This window comes from Trichosurus vulpecula, chromosome 2 (genome assembly GCF_011100635.1).
Source record: "Trichosurus vulpecula isolate mTriVul1 chromosome 2, mTriVul1.pri, whole genome shotgun sequence".
Lineage (NCBI taxonomy): Eukaryota > Metazoa > Chordata > Mammalia > Diprotodontia > Phalangeridae > Trichosurus > Trichosurus vulpecula.
This window is the reverse complement of record NC_050574.1, coordinates 71,632,844-71,658,154: the sequence shown is the minus strand read 5'-3', so window position 1 is coordinate 71,658,154 and position 25,311 is coordinate 71,632,844. Positions and strand designations below refer to the sequence as shown.

Sequence of the window (25,311 nt, the reverse complement as noted above, 5' to 3'; positions counted from 1 at the left end):
GCTTAGACTCAGAGACCTGGCTTCCGGTCCTTGTATGAGGCCTCCTGGCTCGGTAACCCTGAACAGGTCTCTGGACCTTTCTGAGCCTGTGCCCGATGGCAAAATGGGAACAATGCTTAGACTATGTGCTTCGTGGAATTATGGGGAGGAGAGCCCTTTGGAGACTCTCGGGTATTGTAGAAGTTGGGGTTAACAACAAAGGAGGGGGCTCCTTGTGTGCAGGTATGTGGCGGTGAGACATAGAACACAATGATCCCTGAAGACCTGGAAGTGAGTGTCAGTCACACCGAGGGCCATGGAGAAGTATAGAGTGCATGGTGGTTGTGAACTGGCTGTGACATTGAGTGGGGAGCTCTGAAGGAGAGCTGGGGGGACCGGAGAGAGCCGGACTGAACAAAGAGGTTGGTCTGGTTGCCTGATAAGGGCAAGAGGCAGATAATGAGAGGGGAAATCGAGGAAGGCCCCCAGCACATTGGGCAGACCCTGAGGCAAGTGGATGGGAAGCCACGGCTAGGAGTCCCATAGGATGAGCAGGCATGGGCTGGGTGTGATTGGCATCCCAATCAGTGGGATCACACCTCCCAAGGAGGAGGAGCTGAACAAGGCCTTCAAACCAGGCCTACCCTCTCATTGGACGGGAATGCTGCTCTAGGCCACAGTAGGGTGGCTGGGGGAAAGGCAAAAGATAGAAGCAACCCCCGCCCACCATAAATGACCAGTTACCATCAAACATTTTGATGATCTCCTGTCTGATGAATCTCTTGATTTCATCATAATTCACCGAATCTGCCTGTGAGAGAGAGAGCGAGAGAGAGAGTGCTTCAGGCCTCTTTCTAAATAGAATGTTTTTCATCTGAGTAGCTGCTTTCCAGAGAAGAGCAACATTTCTTTGGGGGCCCTGGTTCCTCGCCTTGCTGAGAGCTTCTGGATCTTCTTTCTCTCAACAAAGTCCAGAAGAGCTCACAAGGTGCTTCCATGCCATACCTCCCATCTTTCTGAGGGACCCCGTCCTCTGTGTGTCAGCCGTCCTTCCTTCTTACCATTGTTCCAGGCAGTCCTGGCATCCCTGGGGACCCAGCAGGCCCTGGAGAACCCGGGTGGCCTCTCTCACCAGAAGGTCCTGGTGGACCAATAGGGCCCATGGAGCCACTCTTGCCAGGTCCTCCCGGCATGCCAGCTCTTCCCTTCTCTCCAGCCTCGCCCTTCTGTCCTGCAGATCCAGGGTCACCCTACAGAGGAGAGGAAGTGATTTATCAGTACTAAAGTTGAGGAATTCCTGTTCCCCTTCCAAGCCCAGGCCAATATGTATCCTCTAAGTGGGACTCAGTTAGCAGGACCTGGCCTGTGGTTTTTCTCCGGCCTTTCTCTCTTGTCTCTTGGTCTTACTCTATGGCTGCCTAGTGTCTTATACCCAGAGGTTCTGACCCCTCAGCTCTCCTCCTAGTCCAAATATATTACCCAGACTATGGGTGCCAGGGATTGCTCCTCCCCTCAGAACAGAAGCTAGAAGGGGTTTGATCTTACCTTTGGGCCAACAAGGCCATAAGGTCCTGGTTTTCCAGGAGGTCCCTAGAAGAAAGCAAAAGTCAGGAATCAATATCACAGGAGACAAAACAGGCTATCATGGGCAGAGACATTGCAGAGATGCGGAGGGCCTGGGGCCATGGCAGACTATGTTCTAGGTCTGTGGAGAAAGGAGAAGACCTTCTCTTTAGCTCAGAGTTTGAAGGCCTTGATGAGAAAATGAAAGCTGAGTCTGGACTCCAAGAAATGGCTGCACAGCAGGAGCTGTGGTTTGAGTATGTTGGCAGGATGCTGGTGGCACGTGGTGCGGAAGAGGGAGGCTGAGCAAAAGCGAGAGGAGGGAAGAGGGCAAGCAAGAAGCATGCACGTCGGCCAAGGGCAGGGAGGAGGAACCTTCATCATACAGTACCTCTTTGCCAGTTGCTCCATCGGCGCCAGGCTCACCCTGAGCATGATAAGAGTAAACAGAGTCAGGAGCCATGGCGTGGAACCATCCCGAGTCAGCCTTGCTCTGCAGCAGCCCCAGCCCACTCCCTGCCCTATCACCTGCCCACAACCCTGAGGAAGAGCTCAGGGCCCTGCATGCTTCCCAAGCCTGGGACAAAGATCCCATCACAAGATCTCTGGCTTTCAGACCACCCAGGATGGCTCAGTTAAGTCCAAAACCCTGAGCTCTACTGAGGAGGGTCTGAGGCCCACAACTGCACCCTCAAAGGAAAGAACGACCACCTGACTGGTTCTCCTCTGCTCAGTCTGTTGGCAATGATCGAAGGCAAATTACATTAATCATTGCTATTATAATAAATAACCTCTCATCATTTTTTCCCCAGAGAGAGAGCATGGCACAGTGGCATCTGAGTCTGGAAGACCTGGGTCCAGATCCCGTCTCTGACACCTACTGGCTGTGTGACCCTGGGCACATCATTTAACTTCTTGTTGTCCCGGGCAATTCTCTAAGGCTATGAGCTGCAGAAGTGACCACCTTACAGAGGTCAAAGGCGTTTCCTCCCTTAGAGTTCAATGCAATATGGGTCCAGACAAATAATCACCACCACCACAGCTCAGATTTCTATGGTTTTCTTTAAAGATAGGGATAGAGACAGGGTCTGAGGTTTCCTTGATACAGAGTACTCCTTCCCGGATGAGGCAATGCCTGCTACCAATGCAGGCTGACACCTTCTATGAAATGTCCAGGCTTAGAGAGTTGCCTAGCTGGCTAAGTGGTTAAGTGACTTGTCCAGGGTCACGCAGTCAGTGTGTGTCAGGGGTGGGCCTGAGCCCAGGTAACTTTCCTTTCTGCCTGCCTTACAGCCCATCTGCTCTGGCCGCCTCTCTAGGGATTACTTTACCATGTATTGATTATAGGATCAGAACATCATGTAGAGCTGGAGGGGATGTTAGAAATGATCAAATTTAGCCTCCTCATTTTTTGGAGGGGCTCCTAACTTTATTCTTTCAAAGCAAGTACCTAAATAACATTTTTTAGATTTTATTTTTGTTGCTGTCTTTTTACATTCCCTTCATTTTTGACTATATACCTCCACTCTTCCCAGTGAGTTGTCCTTTGTAACAAAGAACAAAGAGTCAAACTAACCAAACGTATGAACTGAATCTGATAGAATAGACATTCCATTTTTATGGATGGGGAAACTGAGGCCCAGAGAGGTCTAAAGAATCCTAGGATAATAGATTTAGAGCTAGAAGGGCCCCTAGTGGTCATCTACTCCACCCCCTCCAGTTTTACTGTTGAAGAAAACTGAGACCCACCCAGGGACACCAAGCTAGTATGCCAGGATTCAAACTCAGATTCTGTGACTCCCAATTCAGCGCTCTCTCCACTGCCTCCCTAATAATGGATTGCATCTTTTGCTTTCCTCGCAATAAGCCTTTGTGCTAGATTATACATTGTATTATGGTCCCTATTTACAGATGAAAAATTGAGGCTTAGAGAGGGAAAGTGACTTACCCACAGTCACAAGCTTTTAAGTACTAGGGCCAGGATCTGAACCCAGCCCTCTTGACTCCTAGGCCCATGTTCTTGCCATGATAGCACACTGACTTCATGTCAAAGGTGACGACATCTTATTATATTTGCATATGATGTAAAGTGGTCTATCTGCAGCATGGGTCTAGCCAGGTCAGCCACCCACCTGATAAACTCCCTATGGCCCCAAGCTGAAATGTCAACTCCTCCATTTGTCATTGAAAGGTCTCGCCCCTTTCCTATCTATCCAGTTTTCTCTCATACTACTGCCCCTCTGCTCCTCTTCTGACCCAGCCTTAGTGGCCATCCCTCGTTGTTCCTCATGCATGGTCCCCTCATCTTCCTTCTCTGCTGCCTTTCCCCCATGCCTGGGGTGCTCTCTCCTCCCCTCTGCCTCCCAGGCTCCCTGGCTTCCTTCAAGCCTCAGCTCAAACAAAGGAGGGCCTTCCTGGCCCCTTGATGCTAAAGCCTTCCCCCTTCAGATTGCTGTCCATCCCTACATAGATAGTCTCCACTTGTCTACATCTCTCCCCAGAGGAGATAGTGGAGACTCTATAATTTTTGTCTTGTATTCTCAACACTGACTGTGACAATTGGTACATTAAATGTTTATCAACTGCCCCAAACAAAGGAGAATATCTTCTTCTGCCCTGGTTAGAACTCAGCTGAATAACTGTATTTGGTGCTAGGTGCCCCATTTTAGAGAGGACAATGACAAATATGTTCAGAGGAGGGTGACAAAGGGCATGGCAGAGGGACTAGCAACCTCGCCATAGAAAGATCTGTTAATGGGACTGGGGAGATTTGGTTGGGGGAAGCCTTCAGAGGACTGGTTGGCTTGCAAATATCTCAGGAGCTGTTATCTGGAAATTCTTTGTTCTAGGGACATCAGTGAGGCCAGGCACATCGGTGAGGAACATAGGCTGGCTTTATGTCCCAGCGGCAGGTTTGACAGTTTGTGAAGCCCTTTCCCAACTCTATAAGGCAGGAGCACAAAAAGCCAAAATAGGAGCAAGGGAGAAAGATTTTAGGGAGACATTTCAACTTAATAGAAGAAAAAAAATTCCCAACCATTATAGCTTTTCAAAAATGGAGTTGGCTGCCTCAGGAGACAGAACATTAGACCATACAGGATGAATTTAAACAAAGTTTGGATGGTCACCTGTTTAGGGAGGGGATTACTATTCAGTGTGTGAGTCTATGACTCATTTGCTAAGGCAGGAATCCTGCCCCTCCATGGTTACACCCAAGGCAATCTTCCTGTCAGCCCCCTATACCCATTGGTGTGGTCCTAGTGGGATGTGGAACTGTAGGAGTGTGGGTCCATTCACGACAGTGGTGGCTGTGGGGCCTGCAAGGCAATGAGAGGGAGCAGTAGTACTGTACGCTGCCCTGCCCCCATGGGAAGATCTACCCCAGAGAGAAGCATCAAACTCCACGTCTTTTTACCAGCTGCTCCCAGTGCCTGGAACGGTCTTCACTTCTCACCTCAGCCTCTTGGTCTCCTTCAAGACTCAGCTCAGATCCTGCCTTGTGCAAGTGGTCCCTCCCTGCCCAATGGTGACAGCCTTCCTTCTGGAATCACCTCCTATTTACAACGTATGTGTCTCATATGTAGAGTCTCCACTAGCACATGAGCTCCTTGAGAGCAGGACTGGGTTTTCTGCCTAGCTCTGTATTCCCACCACTTAGCACAGTGCCAGGCACAGAGCAGACTTTTAATAAATGCTTGTTGACAGAGTGACTGATGGTTTGGTGGCTCCTTCATACACTGCCAGGCTGCTGTCCAGAGTGTCCAGCACAGGCCCCATGGCTTTCTGGGGCACTGTGTCCTAGCTCCTAATTCCCAAGGTTCATAGAACCACTACTGTCTTTCTGAAGGCTAAGTTCACTGATTGAAAGCACCAAGAGAGCCTGGTGGCCTTGAGGCCAGGAAACAATTATTATTATGTAGCCCAGGGAGCTGTTGTGACACTCCCATGTGTAGTGTTGGGTCATGGTTTACTATGTCCTTAGAGGTTTTCCACAGTTGGAAACAGCTGAACACATCAAGTGAATGTTCTCTCCCTTAGAATGGGAGCTGCCCAGGAACAAAAGAAAAATGGCTTCCTTGTCCTAAGTGACCAGCCCACCAGGCACATCAGTGAGGAACATAGGTTGGCTTTATGTCCCAGCAGCAGCTCTAGGTACTTCAAGGTTTGACAGTTTGTGAAGGCCTTTCCTAACCCTACAAGGCAGGAGCACAAAACTTGGAAACTGAGGCTCAGAGAAATCACTTGTGTGCTCTCACATGGCTAGGATATGGTGGCCCTAGGGTTTGTACCCTGGTGGAGTAGTTTTACTGCCTCACTCCACCTCCACTCTGCCTCTAACTTTGTAAATTTGCTTTTACTATGATGTATGTAAATGCAACCAATTATCGGGTATCAGTCCTAGCTGTCCACAAGACCTTGAGATCTCTGACAGCACAGGCCTTGTCCAGCTTCCCTTATTTTTGTAATAGCTGTTGGTAGGACTCTGTGTAAAACCTTCTGGGTATTGATCAAGAGATGGACAGGATCTTTACTTCCAGGCAGTCACATGACCCTTCCCCAGCCAGGTACTTACTGTGGGTCCAGGGTGCCCAGGCGCTCCAGGTTCACCTGGAAGACCTGCAAGACCCCTTTCTCCTGGGGCTCCCCGATCTCCTTTTAGTCCCTAGAGAACAGAAGGGGAAGAGGCAGAAGAGGGATAATGAGAAGAAGGGAGAGAGAGAAGGCCCATCATTAGTTTAGGTTGGCTATAAGACCTATCTCCACTCTTCCCACTTGGTATCTACTCTCTACAGTGAGATGGTGTGGGCCTCCACATCCCTCTTTTTAATTTTCTCTCAGGCAGTGTATGTATGTATGTGTGTGTGTGTGTGTGTGTGTGTGTGTATGCATGTATGTATGTGTGTGTATGTGAGAGAGAAAGAGTGTGAGTGTGTGTGAGTGTGTATGTGTGTGTGTGATGGCGTATATGTGTGTTGGGGAGCAAAGGTGTAGTAGGGGCTGACACCAGATGGTGTGGAATGGGGACAAAAGGTTTCTTCTTCCTTCCATTCATGGCTGAGCGGGGCAGGTCTACTAGGAGGCATAATGAACAAGAGTAAATGGTACTTACAATTCCACTGATCCCAGAAGGCCCAGGCTGGCCAGGAGATCCAGGGGGACCCTAAGGAGAGAAAGAAAAAGAATGAAGGCATGGAAAAGACCAGCTGGGAAGGCTCACGGGAACTCTGCATGGCCCAGCAATAGAGAGGAGGACACTGAGAATAATGAAAAGGATACCTAATATACTGAAAGCTTAAAAAAAATCTTCCTTCCCATTTCTTATAGTCTGGGACTTCATCCTCATTGTCTTCCTGGGAAGCATGCTACGTCAGAATTGGGCTGGGGCACTCTCCTAGACCACTCTGCTGCCATCTCACTCAGTCCTGAATGACTTCCCACACTGGAAGTGCCTTCAGCCCCCATGGCCTCTCCCTCTGATTAGCTGGTTCCTCCCAGAAGCCCCTATTCAAGGAGGTACCCTAACCAACCACGTCTTTTCCCCTTCCAGCCTGTACTTCTGCAGACTCATATCCACAGGACATTCACACTCTGGCCCCCATCTCTTTCCAGTTTTCTTTTATGTTCCATCTCTCTCCATCAGTGGGAGTTCCTTAATGACAAGGACTGCCTGTCTTGCTGTGCCTGGCACATAGTAAATGCTCAATAAATGCTCTCTGACTTGACTCCACTCAATGGGAAGTCTGTCAAGATCAGTCAGGTGACTTGGTTGTGCCCTATGGGACCTTGACCACTGAATTTGAATTATGAGGGTCAAGTGAGACAGCCACGCCCCTGAGAAGGAGTTTTGGGGGAATGAGGTGGACCTCGACCTCAGCTTCATTCTCCTGCTGTCCTTCCCACCCCTTGGCTGGAGGATTTGGACTTTTGGGAATGTTTATTGGTGTCCAACTGGATATGTTTGTTTCATCTCTTGTACTCAACTGTGAGCTTCTGGAGAGCAGGAACTGAATGTTATTCATCTGGGTATTGCCCACCCATTTCACACAGAAAAACAGCAAAAGTCAGTAAATGCCTTTGCACTGTGACCTCATCCACACTAACACAAACTTCCTGAGCGCCTGTCTTGTGGGTATCATTAACAAAGGGTCCCTTCCCTTCTCTGCTGCTGGGCCTAGAGGATAATGAGGTGCTTGTCTCACTCTGGGGAGAATGAGGAAGAGATGAAGCTCCCTTAATGACCACTGACTGCCTCAAAATCATCAGACCTAGGGGCCCTGGCACCACCATCCATTTTGACATTATCTTACTCTGTCTCTGCTCTAGTGTACTGACTCTTTCTCCCCTCCCTGAAGCTAGGGCTTCTCTCTGATAGGAGCAGCAGTCAAATTTCAACTCACCGCATGGCCAGGTGGGCCCGGTCTTCCCTGGGGTCCCATAGGGCCAGGATCACCCTATAGGACATAAGAAAAGGCAGAAACAGAAGAGCTGATTTGTATCTCCAGCCATTTCTTCTACTAGACTCTACAGCAGAGTGATGTGCTCAGGAGACCAGGCAAATTGTGAGGCCAACTTCTAGAGGCAAGACTTCTAGAAACCAGTGAAGGACCAGATGACATCACAAAAGAGGAGAGATTGGGCAAGGTGGAATAGTTCTTTAAGGCAGGTTGGCCACCATCTCTATGCAGCTAGATAAGCGTAGATGGCCATATCACAGCAGGCTACTGTCTTCCCCCATGGAAAAGAATCAAAGTGATAGGTCAATACCCTGCAATTGGGTACATGTTCTGATGGCCCCAGGGAATCTCCTCCCAGTAAGACAAGGAAGGAGCTGAGGGTATTCTAGAGCACCTTGTGATCTGTGGGGAGATTGCAGAAGTAGAAGAGACTTTAGGGATTATCAATCTAATCTCCTCATTTCATAGATGAGAAACTAGGCCCAGAGAAAGAAAGGGACTTTGCCAAGATCTGAGAGAGAATCGGTGGTGGAGTCAGAACAGGAACTCATGTCTCCTGACCCTTCCCATGCAACATTCTTTCCACTGCCCCATGCTAATATATACAGGGGGAGCAGAGAATAAGAGTCTTGCTCCTAATGCCTATGGATCAAAGATGCTTGCACTGAGGAGTCTCAGGAAGCTGCTGAGCCTCAGACAGCAGCAGGGCTCCAAGGCTGCTGGGAGCCTGGAAGCAAAGGTCTCCAGGTCTGGCTAACTGCAACCTTCTTGCAGGGTTAAACATATTCGATGCCTCCTGAGAATGTCAGCATTCAACAAGTTACCATAATGGAGCCAGGCCTTACCTCAGCTCCTGGCCGTCCACTGCTGCCAGGAGGGCCTGGCTTACCACAGTCACCCTGGAAGAGAAAAGAGCAGCTGAGGCCCCGGACCGCAGAAGCCACATGTCACTGGCGATGGTCAGCCCCCACCAGAGCTCGATGGCTACCTGCTATGCTCCAGGAGAGGACTCCTGTTGGCTCAGGCCAGTGAGGGAAGCAGCTGGGAGTAGGCCAAGCCTTAAGGCTGCACTTGGTGAGGACAAGGGGGGCATAGAGATCTTCTAGAATGCCTAAAGTGTGACAATGGGCATCCTTGGGGTGGCTGGCACCTCTGCTACACCGGGTCAGGTCACCATCCCTGGAGAGCATTGGGTTTCCAGGGAGAACAAAAAGGCCCCTGACAGGAAAAGAGACCCCGCTACTCACCTTGGGCCCAGGGAGGCCTGGATGTCCTGTTTTTCCCTTGAAGCCCTGGAAGAAAGAGCTAGAGTTCATTCTCAAATAAGATGAAGACCCTCTTATGCCTGCTCTTTCATTAAAATACAAACTCCAGAATCATGTCTTGTGGCTCTGAATGCAACACGTACATGACATAGAAAAGCCCGGGCCCTAAGAACGGACTCCATCCTTAGGAAGTCTTTGGATAGAGCCTCTTTCTGCAGAGTTGGTTCATTCTAGCTAAGTGGCCTGATTTGAGTTTGCTGTTCAACTTACCGGGATTCCCATGAGTCCTGGGGGTCCAGGAGGGCCAGGGTCCCCCTAAGGAAAGACAACAAGAGCATCAGGACAAAGGGCTGGTCCAGTTATTCCTTGACCATGTTCACTGAGGCCAAGCTCACCCCGCCCCATACTCCTGGATAAAGGGAACATGGACAGTTGGAAAAGAGATTCATGGAAAGTGGCTTGAGCCTAGACTAGGAATCAAAGGACTGGCTTTGCCACCCCCACACTCTGGCCAATCTCTTCTCTTGGCGGGGCCCCATCTGTAAAGGAGGCAGCTGGACTAGATGAATGCTGAGGTCCCTCGAAGTTTAATGGTTTAGAATTCCATCCCACTTCCCACTTCTCTGATGGAAGCTCAGTAAAATGAGACACAAGGAGATGGGGATTGTTCCAAGCCTTTGAAGCCCGCAGCCTGAGCTCATAATCCAGCCTCACTGCCCAGTTTTGTTGGGAACTTGGGCAGTCGTTCACTTTGCTTCTTGTCCTGGTTTCTGTGAGTACCAACAAGCCTCAGAGGAACAGAACCTTCCAGGTGCCTAAGAACATCCCAATCTCTCACCCTGGAGAAGATCAGCAAAGAGACAGGGGCTCTGAAGCCCAGGGCTTTGACAAAGGCAAGGTATTCTTGACTTGATTAAACACCAAGATGGGGGAGGGTGGTGGGGTTCTAAGGCTTTCTTCGTGGGGGCTGGAATGGGGCAGGAAGTCTGGCCATAAAACCTCCCTGGCTACCCTGATCCCACCATCTTACCCTCAAACCAGGCTTTCCATCCTTCCCATCTAGCCCCTCGAGGCCGGCAGGACCCTGAAAAGTAGAGAGAAGAAGTGAAGTATTCCATGTGCCTAGGACAGTGACTGGATTAGGGCCACAGGGAATAAAGCTTACCTGGCCCCCGTGTATCCTGGGGCAAGTGAGACCCTTACCTGTATGCCAGGGGGTCCGGGAGGTCCTGGGGGGCCCGGCATGCCTGATGGTCCTCGAATGCCTTCGCTTCCCTGCAAAATCCCGCCAGAGTCAATGGTGCCTGATTACCCTTGGGGGTGGAGTAGAGAGGAGCTGGCCCAGCAGCAGTGTGTGTGGTCTCTGACTACTGGAAACCAGGGCCCCCCCACCCCTGTTCTAGATAATGGATAATAACTACTCACATTTCCATATTATTTTACAGTGAACAGTCTTATCTTTTCTCAACACCACCCTGTGAAAAAGGTATTTTAAATAGTACTGTACCCATTTTACAGACAAGGAAACTGAGGACCAAAGTTATCCCCAAGTTCACACAGCTAGTGACATATGAGATGTGGGACTCCGGCTCAGGTCTGCTGATGGCAGATCCAATTCTCCTTCCACTGCTCCACCCTGCCTCCTTATATGAGCTTTCACTATGACTTGGACCCCTCCCCCATCCCCTGCCTTCCCCTAGGACGCCCCTCCCTCACCATGCAAGCAAATGGAGCACGTACAAACAGCTCCCAAGGCCATCTGGGACCTTGGACAAGTCACCTTCCTTCTCTGAGCCTCAATTTACCATCTGTAAAATCAGGGGTAGGGATTAACAGTAATATTCTTCAAAAGGTCCAGGGAGCAATTAAGAGAACTATTCTGAACCTGCTTCTGACCAATTGTGGGGAACTAACTGGTTGTTGAAGTAGGGATGGGGGCGATCGTCTGGGAGTTGGCGAGAGAAGAAAACAGAGCACAGGTTGGACTCATACCCTAGATTTAGGAAGAGCAGATTTGAAAGGTTCAAAGAGAGAATCAGTAGGTCTGGAGGCCTAAAAAGTCAGCACAAATTGACCCAAGAGGCATAGAAAGGTCTCAAGAATGAAATTTAGAAGTACAAATGGAAATGATATGTACGCAAAGGGAATTCATTAACCAACTCAGCTATGTTAAAGATGATAAAATGGAAGCAAGGACAGGTAACTGACAACATCAAACCACATTATGGTCCTGTTGAACTGGGATCCAGAACACCAAAGTCTGGAATGAGCTGAAGTTAGTGAGGAATCCTAAGGACAATAGAATGAGCTCTCTCTCTTGTTTTGTTTTTAAAGCTATGTTGGAGGAAGGAGAAAACTCCCAGAGAGGATAGCATCATTTCTAGGGATGGATGGTACAATAGTAATGGCAGAGAGAAGGAAGAAATACTCAATTCTTATTCTGCTTCTGTTTTCTCTGTTGACAAAAATGATCATTGTAATGAGAAGAATCGACAAAAAGAGAGTTGAGACCCCAGATAAACAAGGAAATGGTAAGACGGTTTGAGTCATTAGGCCCAGAAAGCCCACTCCCTGCAGTAGCAGATAGAATTGCTTAATCATTGCTAGTAATCTCTGAAGGATGGCAGACAATTGGGAGAGGGGCCACAGGCCTGGAGAAGGGCAAAGACTATTTTGATTTTCAAAAAAGGGAGGAGGAATAGAGTTTGAGAACTACATGTTACTTGACTTGGATCCCTGTCAAAATTCTAGAACTTATTATTAAAGGGATGGTTCATGAACATCTGGAAAGGACAGTGGTGATTACCACAGGCCAGCATAGCTTCATGGAGAACAGGTGACCAGATGACCCTAGTTTCCTTTTCTGATGGGATTACTTTCTGATGGAATTACTAGATTGGTAGATAAGGGGAAGGCTATACATGCTCCCAATATCTCAGCAAGGCATTTGACAGTCTCTTGTGATAACCTCGTAGATAAGAAAAAGGAACATGGACTAGATGACAGTTTAGCTAGTCAAGTTAGAACTAGTCGAATGACTGTGACCAGACACAAAGAGTATCAATTAACAAGCCAAGCCAATGTCAAATGGGGTGGGGAGGCCTTCTAACATAGCACCCCAGGGATCTGTCCTTGGCTCTATAATATTAAACACAATAAGATGAAAGAGTAGCTGGGAAGCTTATCAACTTGGCCAATGACACAGAGCTAATGCACGGGATAGGAAGAGTCAAGATCCAAAAGAAAGTCTCAACAGGCTAGGATAACACTGGGCCAAATCTAACGAGATAAAATTTGATAAAGGTTAATGTAAAGTCTTATACTTGGATTAAAAAACAATTACTGCAGAAGTGCAGGATGAGGCAAAGCGTGGCTAGGTAACAGTTCATCTGAAAAAGATCTGGGGGTGTTAATGAATTGTCAGTAGAGTCACATGGCAGCTGGAACAACTAATGTGACCCCAGGCCCTATTAAGAGAGGCCTAGTGCCTAGAAATGGAGGAGGCAATTGTTCTGCTAGACTCTGGCATGTTGAGACCCCACCCTGGAATACCACATTCAGTTCTGTGTGCCATGACCCAGGAAGAACAGCGAGTCACTGAAGCAAGTCCAGAGGAGGGTAGCCAGGAAGAAGAGGAGACTGACAAGCCTGGCACCCAAGGATCGGCTGAAGGAACCAGGGATGTGGAGCCTGAAGAGAAGGCCTGTGGGAGGTGGCCGCTGGCTTCAAGTACTGGAGGAAGTGGGGCAGGGGGGGGGGCAGGAACGAAGCCTCTTCTCAGGCCCAGAGAACAGGAGTGGGAGCAATAGGGGCAAGGTCCAGGTGTGGGCCAAGGTAGGGACCACTTTCCTAACATTCAGAGTGGTCTTAAGTGGAATGGGCAGCCTTGGCACAGGAGGGCTGCCTCCTCCTGGAGCAGAAGTGGGAAATAGTAGAGAAGTGGTTCTTTGTCAGGTATACGCTGGATTAATCGGCCTCTGAGCTCGCTTCCAAATCTGAGGTTTTGTGACTGGATGTTCTCCAAGGTCCCTTCCAGGTCTGACAGCATTCTCTATTTTAAGGCTCTTTCCAGCTCTGAAATTCTGTGTTCTACATTCCAAGGTCCCTTAAGTGTCTATCTAGTGCACTCCCTCTGTGCCTGTGCTGGCAGGCATTGCAATGCCTGCACTAGCTGAGAGGGGGCAGTATAACTTTAGAAATATCAGTGCTCGATTCCCCAAACCCCAGCCTACCCAGGGGCAGAGAGCAGCTGCTTGGGTTTCTCAGCAAAACTAGCCTGATTATAGTAGGAACCCAGAGAGGCAAAGGGAGCCACCAGCCCAGCTCTTTCCCTATACTAGACAGGCTCTTCTCAACATGTCTGAACGTGTGTCTCCTCCTCCTAGTAGGGGGGGAAGGGAGGAGGAGGGACCCCCAGGGCAGAATGTGCTGCTGTAGGAGGAGATGGAACAGTAAGGAAGCAAGGAGGAAATGCTCTTCTCTGCTGGGAAGGGGGAGCTGATGAGAGAAAGACAAGGCAGCCAGCTGCTTGGCTGCTTTTAAAGCTCTGTGCTCTGGGTGGGTCAGGGTTCTGTGCTGACAGGCTGGGAGGGACAGAGAGGAGAGAGAAGCATCGCTTCCCTGCAGTCACTATCAGTTTTAGCCAGTCTCCTCCAGCTTCTTATTCATTCTCTCTCTCTCTCTCTCTCTCTCTCTCCCCCCCCCCCTCGTCTCTCTCCTCTCAGTCTGTCTCTCTTTCTCTCTTCTCTCTCTGTTTCTCCCTCCTTCCCTTCCCCCACCCCTCCCCTCAGTCTTTTGCTCTCCCTCTCTCCTCTCTGTCTCTTTCTCTCCACTTCCAAACACCCGCCCAACTCTGCCTCTTTCCCAGCTGGCTCAGGGCCCTGACTCAGGAGCTTCCCCTGGTTACCTTCCTTCTCCCCTTACCACCGTGGTAGGGTGATGGCACCAGCTCCATCACAGAACCCCCGACTCTGCATTCCTATGACCATCCTCATGCAAGTCCTTGTTGTTGCCAGCTTGGGATCTGGCCTATACTAGCTCCTTAATGTGTCTTCCCAGCTCCATTCTCTCTCCATCTGGGCTACCCTCGCTGCCAAGAGTCTTCCTTGTGCACAGGTGTGATGAGTTCAATCTTTTGCTCAAAACCATTGGTAGTTTCCTACTCCCTCCCCAAGTAAAGGCTCCTTTGCCTGGCATTCAAGGCCCTCTATAACCTGCATGGCATCATCCTACCTTCTAGTTTCATCTCATGTCTCTTTGCAGACCTTCTACTTTCTAGCTAAACTTGACTACCTTCCTCCCCCAGAGTGGCCTGGTAGTTTTTTATTTGTTTTGGTCACACAGTTCCTTAAGCCTAGAATGCCTTATTTCTCTCCTCTCACCTGCTGATCTCCTTCCTACCCATCACATAAAACCCAACTGAGATACCTCTTCCTCCAATAAGTCCTTCCTGGTAATGACCTTCTGCCTCATCTAATCCTAAATTCGTGTTTTGCTCCTCTTGAAGGCACTGATGAAATTCTGCATGCCAGAAGTCAGCGATATTTTGGCAGGACATTTGGAGTTGGGAAAGAATCATATTCTTATCCTGACTCTGGCACTTACTGTTGTGTGACCCAGAGCAAACCATTTTACCATTCTAAGCCTTGGTTTGCCTTCTCTCTCAAATGGGGATAATCCTACTCATGACCCACCTATCTCACAGAAGCACTTAGTAAACCTGGAAGCACTATATAAATGTGAGTTGGTACTGATGTGTCATCCCTCCCTCCTTGACTGTAAGCGCTGGGAGGGCAGAGGCCTAGCTAAACTTCCTATTTCCCCTAGCACCCTACACAGGATGCTGTACACAGGAGGTATTTAATCAGTGTTGAATTGAGCCCTCCCCCCCTGCCCCCAAAAGCCAGACCAGGGGACAGAAGATCTAGAAGTTTAGATCACTGCTGCCCCATCTCTCCCCTTAAGGAAAGGCCTCACTGAGCAGGCCCCATTGCCCTCTGGGACCTAAAGGAAAAACAGGGATTTGCCTAGTCCCCTTCTTCCCCCTCCCCTCTTCCCTATTTTTCTCTGCAGATAGGCAGACCCTGTGAGAAGCCAACTGAAGGGGCACAGCAGCCAACTGAGAGGAGGGACTGAGGTTCAAGCCAAAGGGACCTCTGGGGGATTGGCTTCACTTTTTTACCCCACTCCCTTCCCTATGCAGGAGGAGAAGTCTTTTCACTCAGAATGTCTGTCCTTCCACTCCCCAAATTGGAAGCTACACAGAGGCAAGGCCCCTAGCCCATCCCCTTCCCCATCATCTCTCCCTCTCTTCCCACCCCAGAATCCATCTGTTTCTTCCATCCACCAGGGCCCTTCCCTGATCCTCCTTCCCTCGCCTTCCCTCACATACCACAGGGAAGTGTCTTGGTATCTGTTTATGCAACTTGGACTGGCTGATAGAGGAAATAAGCCAGATTCCTGGTGGCTCTGAAGAGAGGCTTAGCTCATAATTCACCCCCTCCTCCAGTTCTTCCTGCTCACCTTCTCAGCTGGGGGGCCAGGTGGGCCAGCTGGTCCTGCTTTGCCTGGGAATCCTGGGGGCCCCTATAAGAACAGAGGAGACTGACTTCAGAGCGAGATCTCTCCATGTGGCTTTGCTGGGGATCTCACAGCTACTGCTCAGCTCTTAGACATTATAATTCCATCTTCTGGAAGCAGGAAACCCTCTGCCCCAGGCACTAAGTACTCCCCTAGCATCCTCCGCCTGTGTCTTCCCCACCCCCTTGTTTGCCTCAGCTTTAAGCCACCTCCTCTCTTCCTGGTCATTCTTTCTATCAGGCAAATGCCCTTCTGCAACATCGTGCATCCCTTCCTGATTCTACCTGGGTAGATCCTTTACTCACCGGTGGGCCTGGGAATCCTGGCTGTCCCTGAAATCCCTGCAGGACAAAACAAGGAATGGTAAGCTCTGGAAGGGCAGGGACCTTTATCTATGTGAAGGATTGCCATGTAGAAGACAGATTCACTTTGTTCTGCATGGCCCCAGTGGAGTGAAGGGAAGGAACACTTCAGCTTGATGTAAATGAAAACTTGCTGATAATTAGAGATGTCCCTAAGTGGAACAGGTGGTTTCTGGGGGCAGTGAGTACCCCATCACCAAAGCTCTTCTGGTAGAGGCTCATGTCCTCTTGTCAGGGATGCTCTGGGTGGGTGGAGGAGGATTAGTGAGATTTGGGGACCCTACGGCCATGTCCTACATGCTCATCCACTTTGTATTTCTCTAGCATTGTCTTCTGGGAGCAGATTACCTTCTGCCCAGCCCCAGTGTCCTATCCATTTCTCCACTCCCATCCTGCTTCCAACACAGGGTAGGTGACAAAGGAAACCAGTGGGACTCAAGGGGACACCCATCCAGAAAAAAGAATCAAGACTCCCATCACTCATGGGCACCAAACTCAGTGCCATCTCCTCCTTGATCCATAAGAAATAATCAGACTCAAGTCATCTTTATTTGTGTTGTCCCTACCTACCTCACACATGCACATCCTTCACATGATAAAATGTAAGGTCCCTGAGGGCAGGGGCTTTTTCTTTTTTTGTCTATATGCCAGTACTGGGCACAGTGCCTGGCACATAGAAGATGTTTAATAAATGTTGATTGATTTTCCTTCTCCCCCTTCCCCTCCTATAAATACAGACCTGCCTATGAGTGAGCACACACACACACACACACACACACACACACACACACACACAAACACTCTCTTACATCCCTTCTCTTCCCACTCACCTGGTCTCCCTTCTCACCAGCACCACCTTGGGCACCTCTTTCTCCTCGGGGACCCTGTCACCCACAGAAAACAAAGAGCACTAGCACCATGCCCTTACCCTCTTCTTTCAGCCCCTCAAGCAGTACTAGCTCTGAGAGGACTCTGCTGACAAGTCAGCATCTCCCCACCGGCCCCCCAAGACCCCTCCCATACTCACTGCAGGGCCCATGGGGCCTGGGAGACCTTCAGCTCCTGGTGGACCCTAGAAACAGAGAGAAAACCAATGAGTGGAAGTGGGGAAGTGAGCTGTGACTGTGCTGAACTTGAAGGATTGGAGGTGGGGGCAGGGAGGACACAGTGACCTTGCCTGACCTGACTGAGGGTTAATGGTGACCAGGGACCACAACCCTCTCAGGTAGAAGGAGAATTCATACCAATTCTACTTGGACGAGGAGGGAAGACATGACCAGAGACCCTGTTTGCTTAGAGGGAGTAACTCAAAAATTCAGCAGGGTTGCAGGGTAGGGCTGAGGGCCAGAGAAGCTATTTATAGGCTGTCCAGGTAGGCCCAGAAGGGAAGAGTGGGACAAACCCTAATTGATTAGTATGCCAGTGTGAGACTTGGGGGAACAGTGTAGTCTCCTAGAAGGAAAGGAGACCCAGGAATTACAGCAAAATGTTCTCCTGCATTGCAGTGGCATGGTGGAGGAAGAGGATGCACACACACAGTCTTGAAGCCCAGAGTGAAGGAGAGTCTTCCCTGGGATGGAGGATTGCAGGATTGATCACTGAACATCAGAGCTGGAATGGTCCAAGGCCCTATTGACAGGCAGGGAGCTTGAGGCCAAAAGAGGCCTACAGAGAGTAAAGAGCAGGGCTGGACCAGGCTCCTGATTCCCAAGTCAGGGCTGGCTCCCCGCATCTCTTTTACAGACAGGGATGCACAGGCTGAAAACAGTCCAGAAGCCAAGGCAGGGCCAGAAGCAGCAGCTCCCAGCCTGGGCCTCTTCATACCAGCCCTTCCTTCTGGTCAGCTCTGCTTTTGAGGGGAGTGGAGGGGAAGAGGAAAGGAGGGAGGCACCTCGGCCATAAAGAGCTGCCTTTGTGAGGCTGCCAGCTTTCTGCACTGGGAAGCAGAAGATGTGGATTTCCATCCTGACTCTGGCTAGTAACCTGTGGGACCTGAGCTGCATGGCTTCATTTCCCTAGGTGAGGGAGTTGAATTCTCACAGGACCTGACAGATATCTAAGGCCAACCCCCTGGTTTTACAGGTGAGGATCAGACACTTGGCAGGTGGCCGGGCAGGTTGTAAGTGGGAGAATCAGGATGTGAACCAGAGCCCCAGTCTAGAAGGCTTTTTCTACCCTATCCCGTTGGTTCTCTCAGGTCCCTCCCAGTTCTAGACCCTCCCTCCCACATGGGCTGATCCCTCTATGATACAGCTGGGGAGGCCGAGAGCATGGCAGGAAGTAGGCAGGGGGTAGCATAGTCTGCTCTTCTCAAACTGCCAGAATCATCTTCCAATGTATTGGGTCGGGTGGGGGGCAGGGCGTGGATCAACAAACACCTTCCAAGGTTGCAACTCACCGACTCTCCCTTCTCTCCAGCAGGACCTGTGTAGCCACGCTCTCCCTTGATGCCCTTGGCAAATCGGTGGAAAAACCAAAATCAGTCCCATAGCCCATCCTAGCTGTCATAGGAGGGGGTGGAGAAGGCAGCTAGTAGACAGCCTGGTGCTGAAGCAGATGGTACTGGGGAAGGCTGCCGGTGGAGAGTGGGGAAGTGGGGGCCACTCCTTCAGCCCTTGCACAAAGCTGTCCTGAAATTGTAGGCACTGCCCCTGGGTGATTTCTGCCTCGATCTCCTCCCTCACATCCCATCAATTACCAGGTCAGTCAAATCCGTCTCTGGGGTATCTATTGTATCTGTTTCTTCCTCTCCATTCCCACGGCCAACATGGATCCCTGTTGCCCGGCATTCAAGACCCTTCACAGTGCATTTCCCTCAACATGCCCTGAACTTTCCTGCCATGCTGTTCCTAATACTGGGAGTGTCATTTCCCCCTAATGAGCTGCTCCGCATCCTTTTAAAACCCAATTCAAATGCCCACCACTCTGCTCTACAAACTGCCAGCAATGATCTTTCCCCTCGGGCCTCGAAGAACATTATGAATGCATTCTGTCCAATGCCCTTATTACTGCTGATTAGCTCCAGGAGGGCAGGGATTGTGTCTTATCTAAACTTTGCAATTCTCCTAGCACAGAAGCATCCCTGCACTGTGTAGGATAAGTATATGTTTGCTGAATGAATATATATATCTATATCTACATATATATATATATATACACACACACACACACACATATACCTACATACATACATACATACATACATACATACATACATACATATATATATATATGTTGAATGCCTGCCCAGACTGGCAATCCAGTCAGATCACTGCAGTGAGATGCCCAGGATCCCTGGATGTGGGATCAGCTACCTCAGAGAGACCCTCTGGGATGTCATGGAAGTGGGGCCTGACAGCTGGACAGAAAACCCCTCTAAGTCCCAGCTGCCCTGGCATCAATAAAACCATGAGATTCAGTCCGTAGGTAGACAATTGCAGGCAGAAGGGCAGGAGGGAAGCAAGTTGGAGGCAAAGGTAGAGAGGAAGAAGGGAGGATTTGAGGCAATCAGCTATTTCAGAAGAGGGACCTCCAAAGCTTCTCTGATGCCCATTCTGTTCGTGGCACTTGGCCTAGTGTGAGCCTATTCTCATTCACCTTCCCCCTGCCAGTCCCATGTGACTTTGAAGTGACTACCCTCTCCAGTTCTTACTCACAGGAAGTCCTGGAGGTCCCATGGCACCTGGGTAGCCTGGTTGTCCTGGTGGGCCCTGCAAAGGAAAGCAGGGATGATGCAGCAACTTCTCCCCAAATCCAGGCTCAGCTCTGAATTCCTGGCTGCCAAAGGCAGTGCCAAAACTTAAGGCTTTTGAAGCCTGTTGGCACCACACCACCAAACCATTGGCCTGGTTCCCCCACCGCCAGGCCTCAGGCTCAGTACTTCTGCTTCCACCCTCGTCCTCCTGGACATACAACTCTTCCTGTCTCGGCCCATGCCCACCCTGCCAGCCTGCCTGGCAGCAGGACTTAATTAACAGGACTCAGTAGCAAGTTCCAGATTGACTCTATCCTTGGGAACTAGGCTGGAGACAGCTCTGGGTGGGTGGAGAAAGATGGAAGGAGACTTCTAAGGTGGAGGGAAAAGACCAGGGCATAGGAAGGTAGAACCTCTAAAGTATGTGGAGGGAAGGCTGTGAGGCCAGGGAATCTGCCCTTCCAATCTAGAAGCGATGTGGAAAGCAACCCCTGAAGGAGCCAGGATGGAGCGACATGGCTGGGAGCTACCTTCCCTGCCCCCCACCCCATGACGCCCATTTACCTCTGCTCCTGCTGAGCCCCACTGGTTCCTGTCAGGAGCCATCTTGCAGGCAGTTAGTCACTTACACCATCCCTAGGTCCCTCCATCAGATCCCGTCTTCCCTTGCTGGATCCACCTCTTCTTACCACCTCCCTGCTCCTGTTCCTCCTTCCCTCTCCCCCTAGCTCCCTGGTTTTCGGGATAGAAGCTGCCCCTAATGATGAGTCCTTTGTGTGTCTTTATGGACTACAGGACAGTCTATCACACTGGTATTGTACACCCATATGGTGCGAAGTGGAAAGAGAGGCTGCCACGGTTTGGTTCCAATGGGGATTTTGTTCCTCGGAATTGGGGGCCTTTGCCTACAGGCCCATAATGGTAGGTCTCCTACCCTGCTCCCTGAAGCTCTATCCCAGATGAGCTGCATCCTTTGAATTTGGGGGCCCAGAATCTGACATCTTCAGGAGAAGACCCCAGGGGCCATCTAACTGAAAGAAATCCCTTCTCTGTCCCTGACAGATGGGTCATCCAGCCTCCGATGAAAGGGGAAAGCAGCAGCCTGTTTCACTTGGAAGGAGCTTATTGGGAGGGAGTCTTTTCTGGCATCAAGCTCAAATCTGCCATGTTGCAACTTTCACCAGTTGCTTTAGTTCTGCCCTTTGGGGCCAAACAAAACAAGTCTGATAATTTTGCCACATGGCAGCCCTTTAACTATCTGAAAGCAGTGATTATGCCCCCCCCCCACTTTCTTCTCCAGGCTAAACATACCTGGTTTAAACTGAGGCTTCTAAGGCCTGGCTCCCCGACTTTGGTTTGTCGGTGTCTGTCCTAAAGTGATGTATCTCCAGCCAGACATTCTCTCCTCCAGATGTGCTCTGACCAAGGGTCTGGACACTATTGGTCTATTGATGAGGCCTGAGGCACCACTGGCCGTTTTTTTGGCTGCAGCTTCAGGAGTGTCTCATACTGACTTTGCATGCCTGCTTTGCCCCATCTCCTCTCCATGCCTGCCTGCCATTGCTCTGGCCTCCATACCCTCCAAACCAGGCCCCTCTGCTCTGGATCTCCAGAGACCATACCCTGGCGAAGGAGTAAGCTCCTAATGTGGTGCCTGGCACATAGGAAGCAGTTAATAAATGCTTTTCTTTCATTTATTCATTTGCTACCTAGCCACATTTTCCCCAGCCTGCATTTATGAAGTTACTTTTGTGAACCTAAGGATAGACTAGACTCTTACTCCTGTTCAATTCTATCTTCTTCGATTTGGTCCATCCTTTCAGCATGCCAGAACCTTTCTGGTCACCACTGATGTCATCCAATGTGTCAGTTTCCCCCCTCAGCTTTGAGTCATCCCCCAAGTTGATACACATGCCATCTAGCACTATTTTACTGAGTCACGCTGATGAGCCATCATGGCCAAACATTCCCTTCTCCATTTTGGCCACCTGCCTGGTGTTCCCAATACCATGCAGGACACTGCGTCCCTCTTAACTTACCGGCTCCCCCTTGTCTCCTGTCAGCCCTGTGAGACCACGTTCTCCCTGGAGACCCTTAGGAAAGAACAGAAACTACTGGAGAGGGGCTCTCCCTCCCTCCCTTCCCCCCCGCAACATCACCTCCTGTCCCCCATTCCTCTGCCCATGGTTCATGCTGGTGCGTGCCTGGGCCTAGTCCACTCCCACCCACCCTCTGCGATTGGAGCCTGTCTTCCCATGACCATGGCCAGGGGCAGAATCTGGTGAGGTAGGTGCTGTACAGTGTTTTCTGGTCAGGAAGGGGTGACCTAGTTTTACATCCACCTAATGGAAGCTGTTAGGGACTGCAAGGCCAAACATCTGTTGGTTCCTGACACATCTGTCTCCTACAATTATACTCCACAGGCTGTCAACCCTGTCTGTGCTCAATCTGGGTGGCTCAGGTCCAGACCCTGGAGATCTGTGATAATGGGAGAAGTGGGAGAGTCCAGTTTAGGACTTAGGGCTTAGAGTCAGGAGGGCTTGGCCACGGCCAAGCTTTGCTGTTGACTGTGTGACTCTGGGCAAGCCATTTCAACTCTACAGGTCTCTATCTTCACAGCTATAAAATGGGGAGAATCACACACTTCCTTCCTCACAGGGCTGTTTGTAAACTACGAAGTCTTATAGAAACAGAAAGTGTTATCAATGGTGGAAGCAGAGGAACAGAAGCAACTGAAATACATGGGAGGTCAGTTCAAAGTCCTGTTTAACCTGTACAATTCAATCTTAAGGTTGTTGGGCCTATGTAAATTTGCACTTTTCTTCCTTGATGCCCTTGGGGATGGGAGGAAGGAAGTAATGAATGTGAGGAGCAGGGATGAGGGGCTGTAGACTTACTCTAGGCTGAAGCATTAGCCTTGATTTGTCCGGAGGTATACTCAACAGGTACCTCTTTCCCATTCCTCAACACCTGACCCCTCCCCCAAAACAGATATACCCGAGAGAAATCATCTTTAGGGGGAGTACTTTTCTCTTTCAAGTGTTCTGTCCAAAGGGGTGACAGTCCATTGGAAGTGGTGAACCTCAAAAATATGTGCCCAGAGAAATGGAATACAGTAGTATAGCCCCCTCGACTGTCTTCAGCATTCTGCCTTAAGAGGTTTAAATAATTGGAGAAATATTAATTGTTCATGGGTAGGCAGGGCCAATATAATAAAAATGACTCAAGCAAGATATCCTCCCCACAAAGAAGTGACAATTAGAAGTGTTCTCCTCCAGAGGGCTGGTTCTCATCAAGGAGCTCCCCTTAAAGAAGTGACCATCAGTGGTTATACCCCCTCCCCCCACATGACCAAGTGACGTGAAGCTCATTCCTCCTCCAGCTGAATGGCTACAAGTGGCACACCTCCCCCACCCAGATCCCAGATGAGTGGCTATCTGCAGCACACTCCTGATGCCCAGTACTTACCAGTCCCATCCCATAATACCCTGGGCACCTCCATTTTCAGGGCAGAGGAAAGGGAGAGACAGGAGTGCTCCCTCGGGAGCAGCACCTGACACTTTTCAAGGGGATAGCCAAAGTCTGGGTCTCTTCCCAAGCCCAGCTCTGCCAATGGCACGGTCTTGGATCACTGAAGGCGAAGAGTTCCAGCACTGCTTCTTCTCCTACTCTGCCCTTTCCCTGTGCCCTTCCCTCCCTCCCACCTGTATCCCAAGGTGCCCACACAGGATGACGACACAACATGGACGGATGGATGGGCGGACAAATAGATGGGCCCTTCACCCAAGCAAGCAGAAAGACACAAGGTGGAAGCAAGGGGACTTCTCACCAGGGACAAAGACACAAGGGCAGATGGAACCGTGACAAGGGGGAGGCACCCCACTCCCAGACTTCCCATCCCAGCTCCCTGGGGGGTAGGGTCAAGAAGAGGAAAGAGGTGGCTGCCACCGAGTAATGCAATGAAGCCTTGTGGAGTCAGACAAGTGCAAGTTGGGTTAGCGTCTGTGACTGACAGGCAGGGAGGGGCTCAAACACACTGGGGCTGATGGAGGCAGAGCAATTAACGACACCTGGCAGGTCTGCCAGGTGGGGGGAGGTCACATCCCGGCAATTTTCCAAAAATCCAAGCCTGATACCACGCCAGGATAAGGGGTGAGGAAGAAGTGGGAGAGGAGTGCCAGGTGCAGAGAAGATAGGGAGGCTACCCACGGTATCTCCTCAGGATCATGAGAAAGGCTGGTGTCGCTGGGGGCCACTGGGCAGCCCAATCACCCAGCACAGCACTGAGTCTGTGCCAACTTACAACAAGAAACCTGAGAGCTTTGGCATCTCTGCCAGACTCCTGGAAGCCCCCCAAGAACCACCTGGAACAAAGACATCCAGACCAAAGGAGGAAGAAAAAAAAGACAGAATAGGGAGGGAGAGTTGGTAGAGAAATGTGGCTTTTGTGGAGTGGATCGATGGATGGGTCAGAATGTGAGAATTGAGCAGGATGGATGGAGGAAGGAGGTGAGGTGAGATGAAGAAGAGGGTGAAAAAGAGATAGGGAACTCCTGTCAAGAAGAAACTATGGAGCTGGGAACATCCCTGTGAGGCCGGAGAGCTTCCTGATCAGAGATGGGCACCCACTGTCGTTAGCTACTGTGCCTGGAGTGGAACAAGAAACACGGGGTGGGGGTGGGGGGATAAGCTGAGGGGGTGGCAGGAGGGGAGACCAACAAGAACCACAGAGACCTGGGGTGGGGGGGGATGCGTGCAGCTCTAGGTTCTTACAGGCAATCCGGGGGAACCAACAGCGCCAGGAAAACCTGGGGGGCCCTGAGGGGAGAAACAGGCAAGTCATATCTCACAGAGCACAGTAACTTGGGGAGTGGGAGGGGAGACAAGGCCCAAGGCTGGGGAGAGCCACGTTCTGAGATGGCTGGACAACAGACACCCTGAGGATTCTGGGGCCAAGCACTAAGTCCAGAGGTCACTGCATTCATCCCCTTGTCTTCTGCCAAGACAAGAGATAATCCCCATGGCTCACAAGTCCTTCCTAAAGGCTCCAGGCTGCTCTCCTTGCAGCTGAAGCCTGTTCCCTTGGCCCTGTCCATGGTGGACATCAAGATTAGCTGTCTGTACCCTTCTGTCTTCTTAAAAGCTGCTTGGCCTCCCACTAGCCTTCTCATCCAAGCTAAGGGCCCTCCCTTGGCTTGTCAGGCCTCTTCTTCAGCCTTCTGGTCAGGGCCTCAGAGAATGGAAAGGGCCCTGGCTCTGGAGGCGGATGACCTGGGTTTGAACACCAGCTCTGCCGCTTACTACACATGTGACTCTGGGCCAGGGGTTTCACCTCTCTAGGCCTCAGTGCCTTCTCTGTTGGAATCGATGATCTCCAAGGACCCCACCAGCTCTAGCTCCTATGATCCAGAGGA

At 50.4% G+C, this 25,311-nt stretch overlaps 1 protein-coding gene across 2 annotated transcripts in view; it reads right to left on the bottom strand.

The window, feature by feature from the left end:
* COL16A1 (collagen type XVI alpha 1 chain) overlaps nucleotides 1–25,311 on the bottom strand; it is a 74,722-nt gene that overhangs the window by 2,314 nt on the left and 47,097 nt on the right. For both annotated transcript variants that reach the window (XM_036744633.1, XM_036744634.1), the window contains 20 exons: nucleotides 24,671–24,715; nucleotides 21,937–21,990; nucleotides 19,860–19,913; nucleotides 18,602–18,655; nucleotides 17,231–17,275; nucleotides 17,034–17,087; nucleotides 16,147–16,182; nucleotides 15,785–15,847; nucleotides 10,466–10,537; nucleotides 10,293–10,346; nucleotides 9,533–9,577; nucleotides 9,245–9,289; nucleotides 8,843–8,896; nucleotides 7,941–7,994; nucleotides 6,653–6,703; nucleotides 6,116–6,205; nucleotides 1,934–1,969; nucleotides 1,525–1,569; nucleotides 1,041–1,229; nucleotides 724–790 (listed from right to left, as the gene is read on the bottom strand). In XM_036744633.1, coding sequence (XP_036600528.1) covers nucleotides 724–790; nucleotides 1,041–1,229; nucleotides 1,525–1,569; nucleotides 1,934–1,969; nucleotides 6,116–6,205; nucleotides 6,653–6,703; nucleotides 7,941–7,994; nucleotides 8,843–8,896; nucleotides 9,245–9,289; nucleotides 9,533–9,577; nucleotides 10,293–10,346; nucleotides 10,466–10,537; nucleotides 15,785–15,847; nucleotides 16,147–16,182; nucleotides 17,034–17,087; nucleotides 17,231–17,275; nucleotides 18,602–18,655; nucleotides 19,860–19,913; nucleotides 21,937–21,990; nucleotides 24,671–24,715 — 1,207 coding nt within the window. The remainder of the gene's footprint in view (nucleotides 1–723; nucleotides 791–1,040; nucleotides 1,230–1,524; nucleotides 1,570–1,933; nucleotides 1,970–6,115; nucleotides 6,206–6,652; nucleotides 6,704–7,940; nucleotides 7,995–8,842; nucleotides 8,897–9,244; nucleotides 9,290–9,532; nucleotides 9,578–10,292; nucleotides 10,347–10,465; nucleotides 10,538–15,784; nucleotides 15,848–16,146; nucleotides 16,183–17,033; nucleotides 17,088–17,230; nucleotides 17,276–18,601; nucleotides 18,656–19,859; nucleotides 19,914–21,936; nucleotides 21,991–24,670; nucleotides 24,716–25,311) is intronic.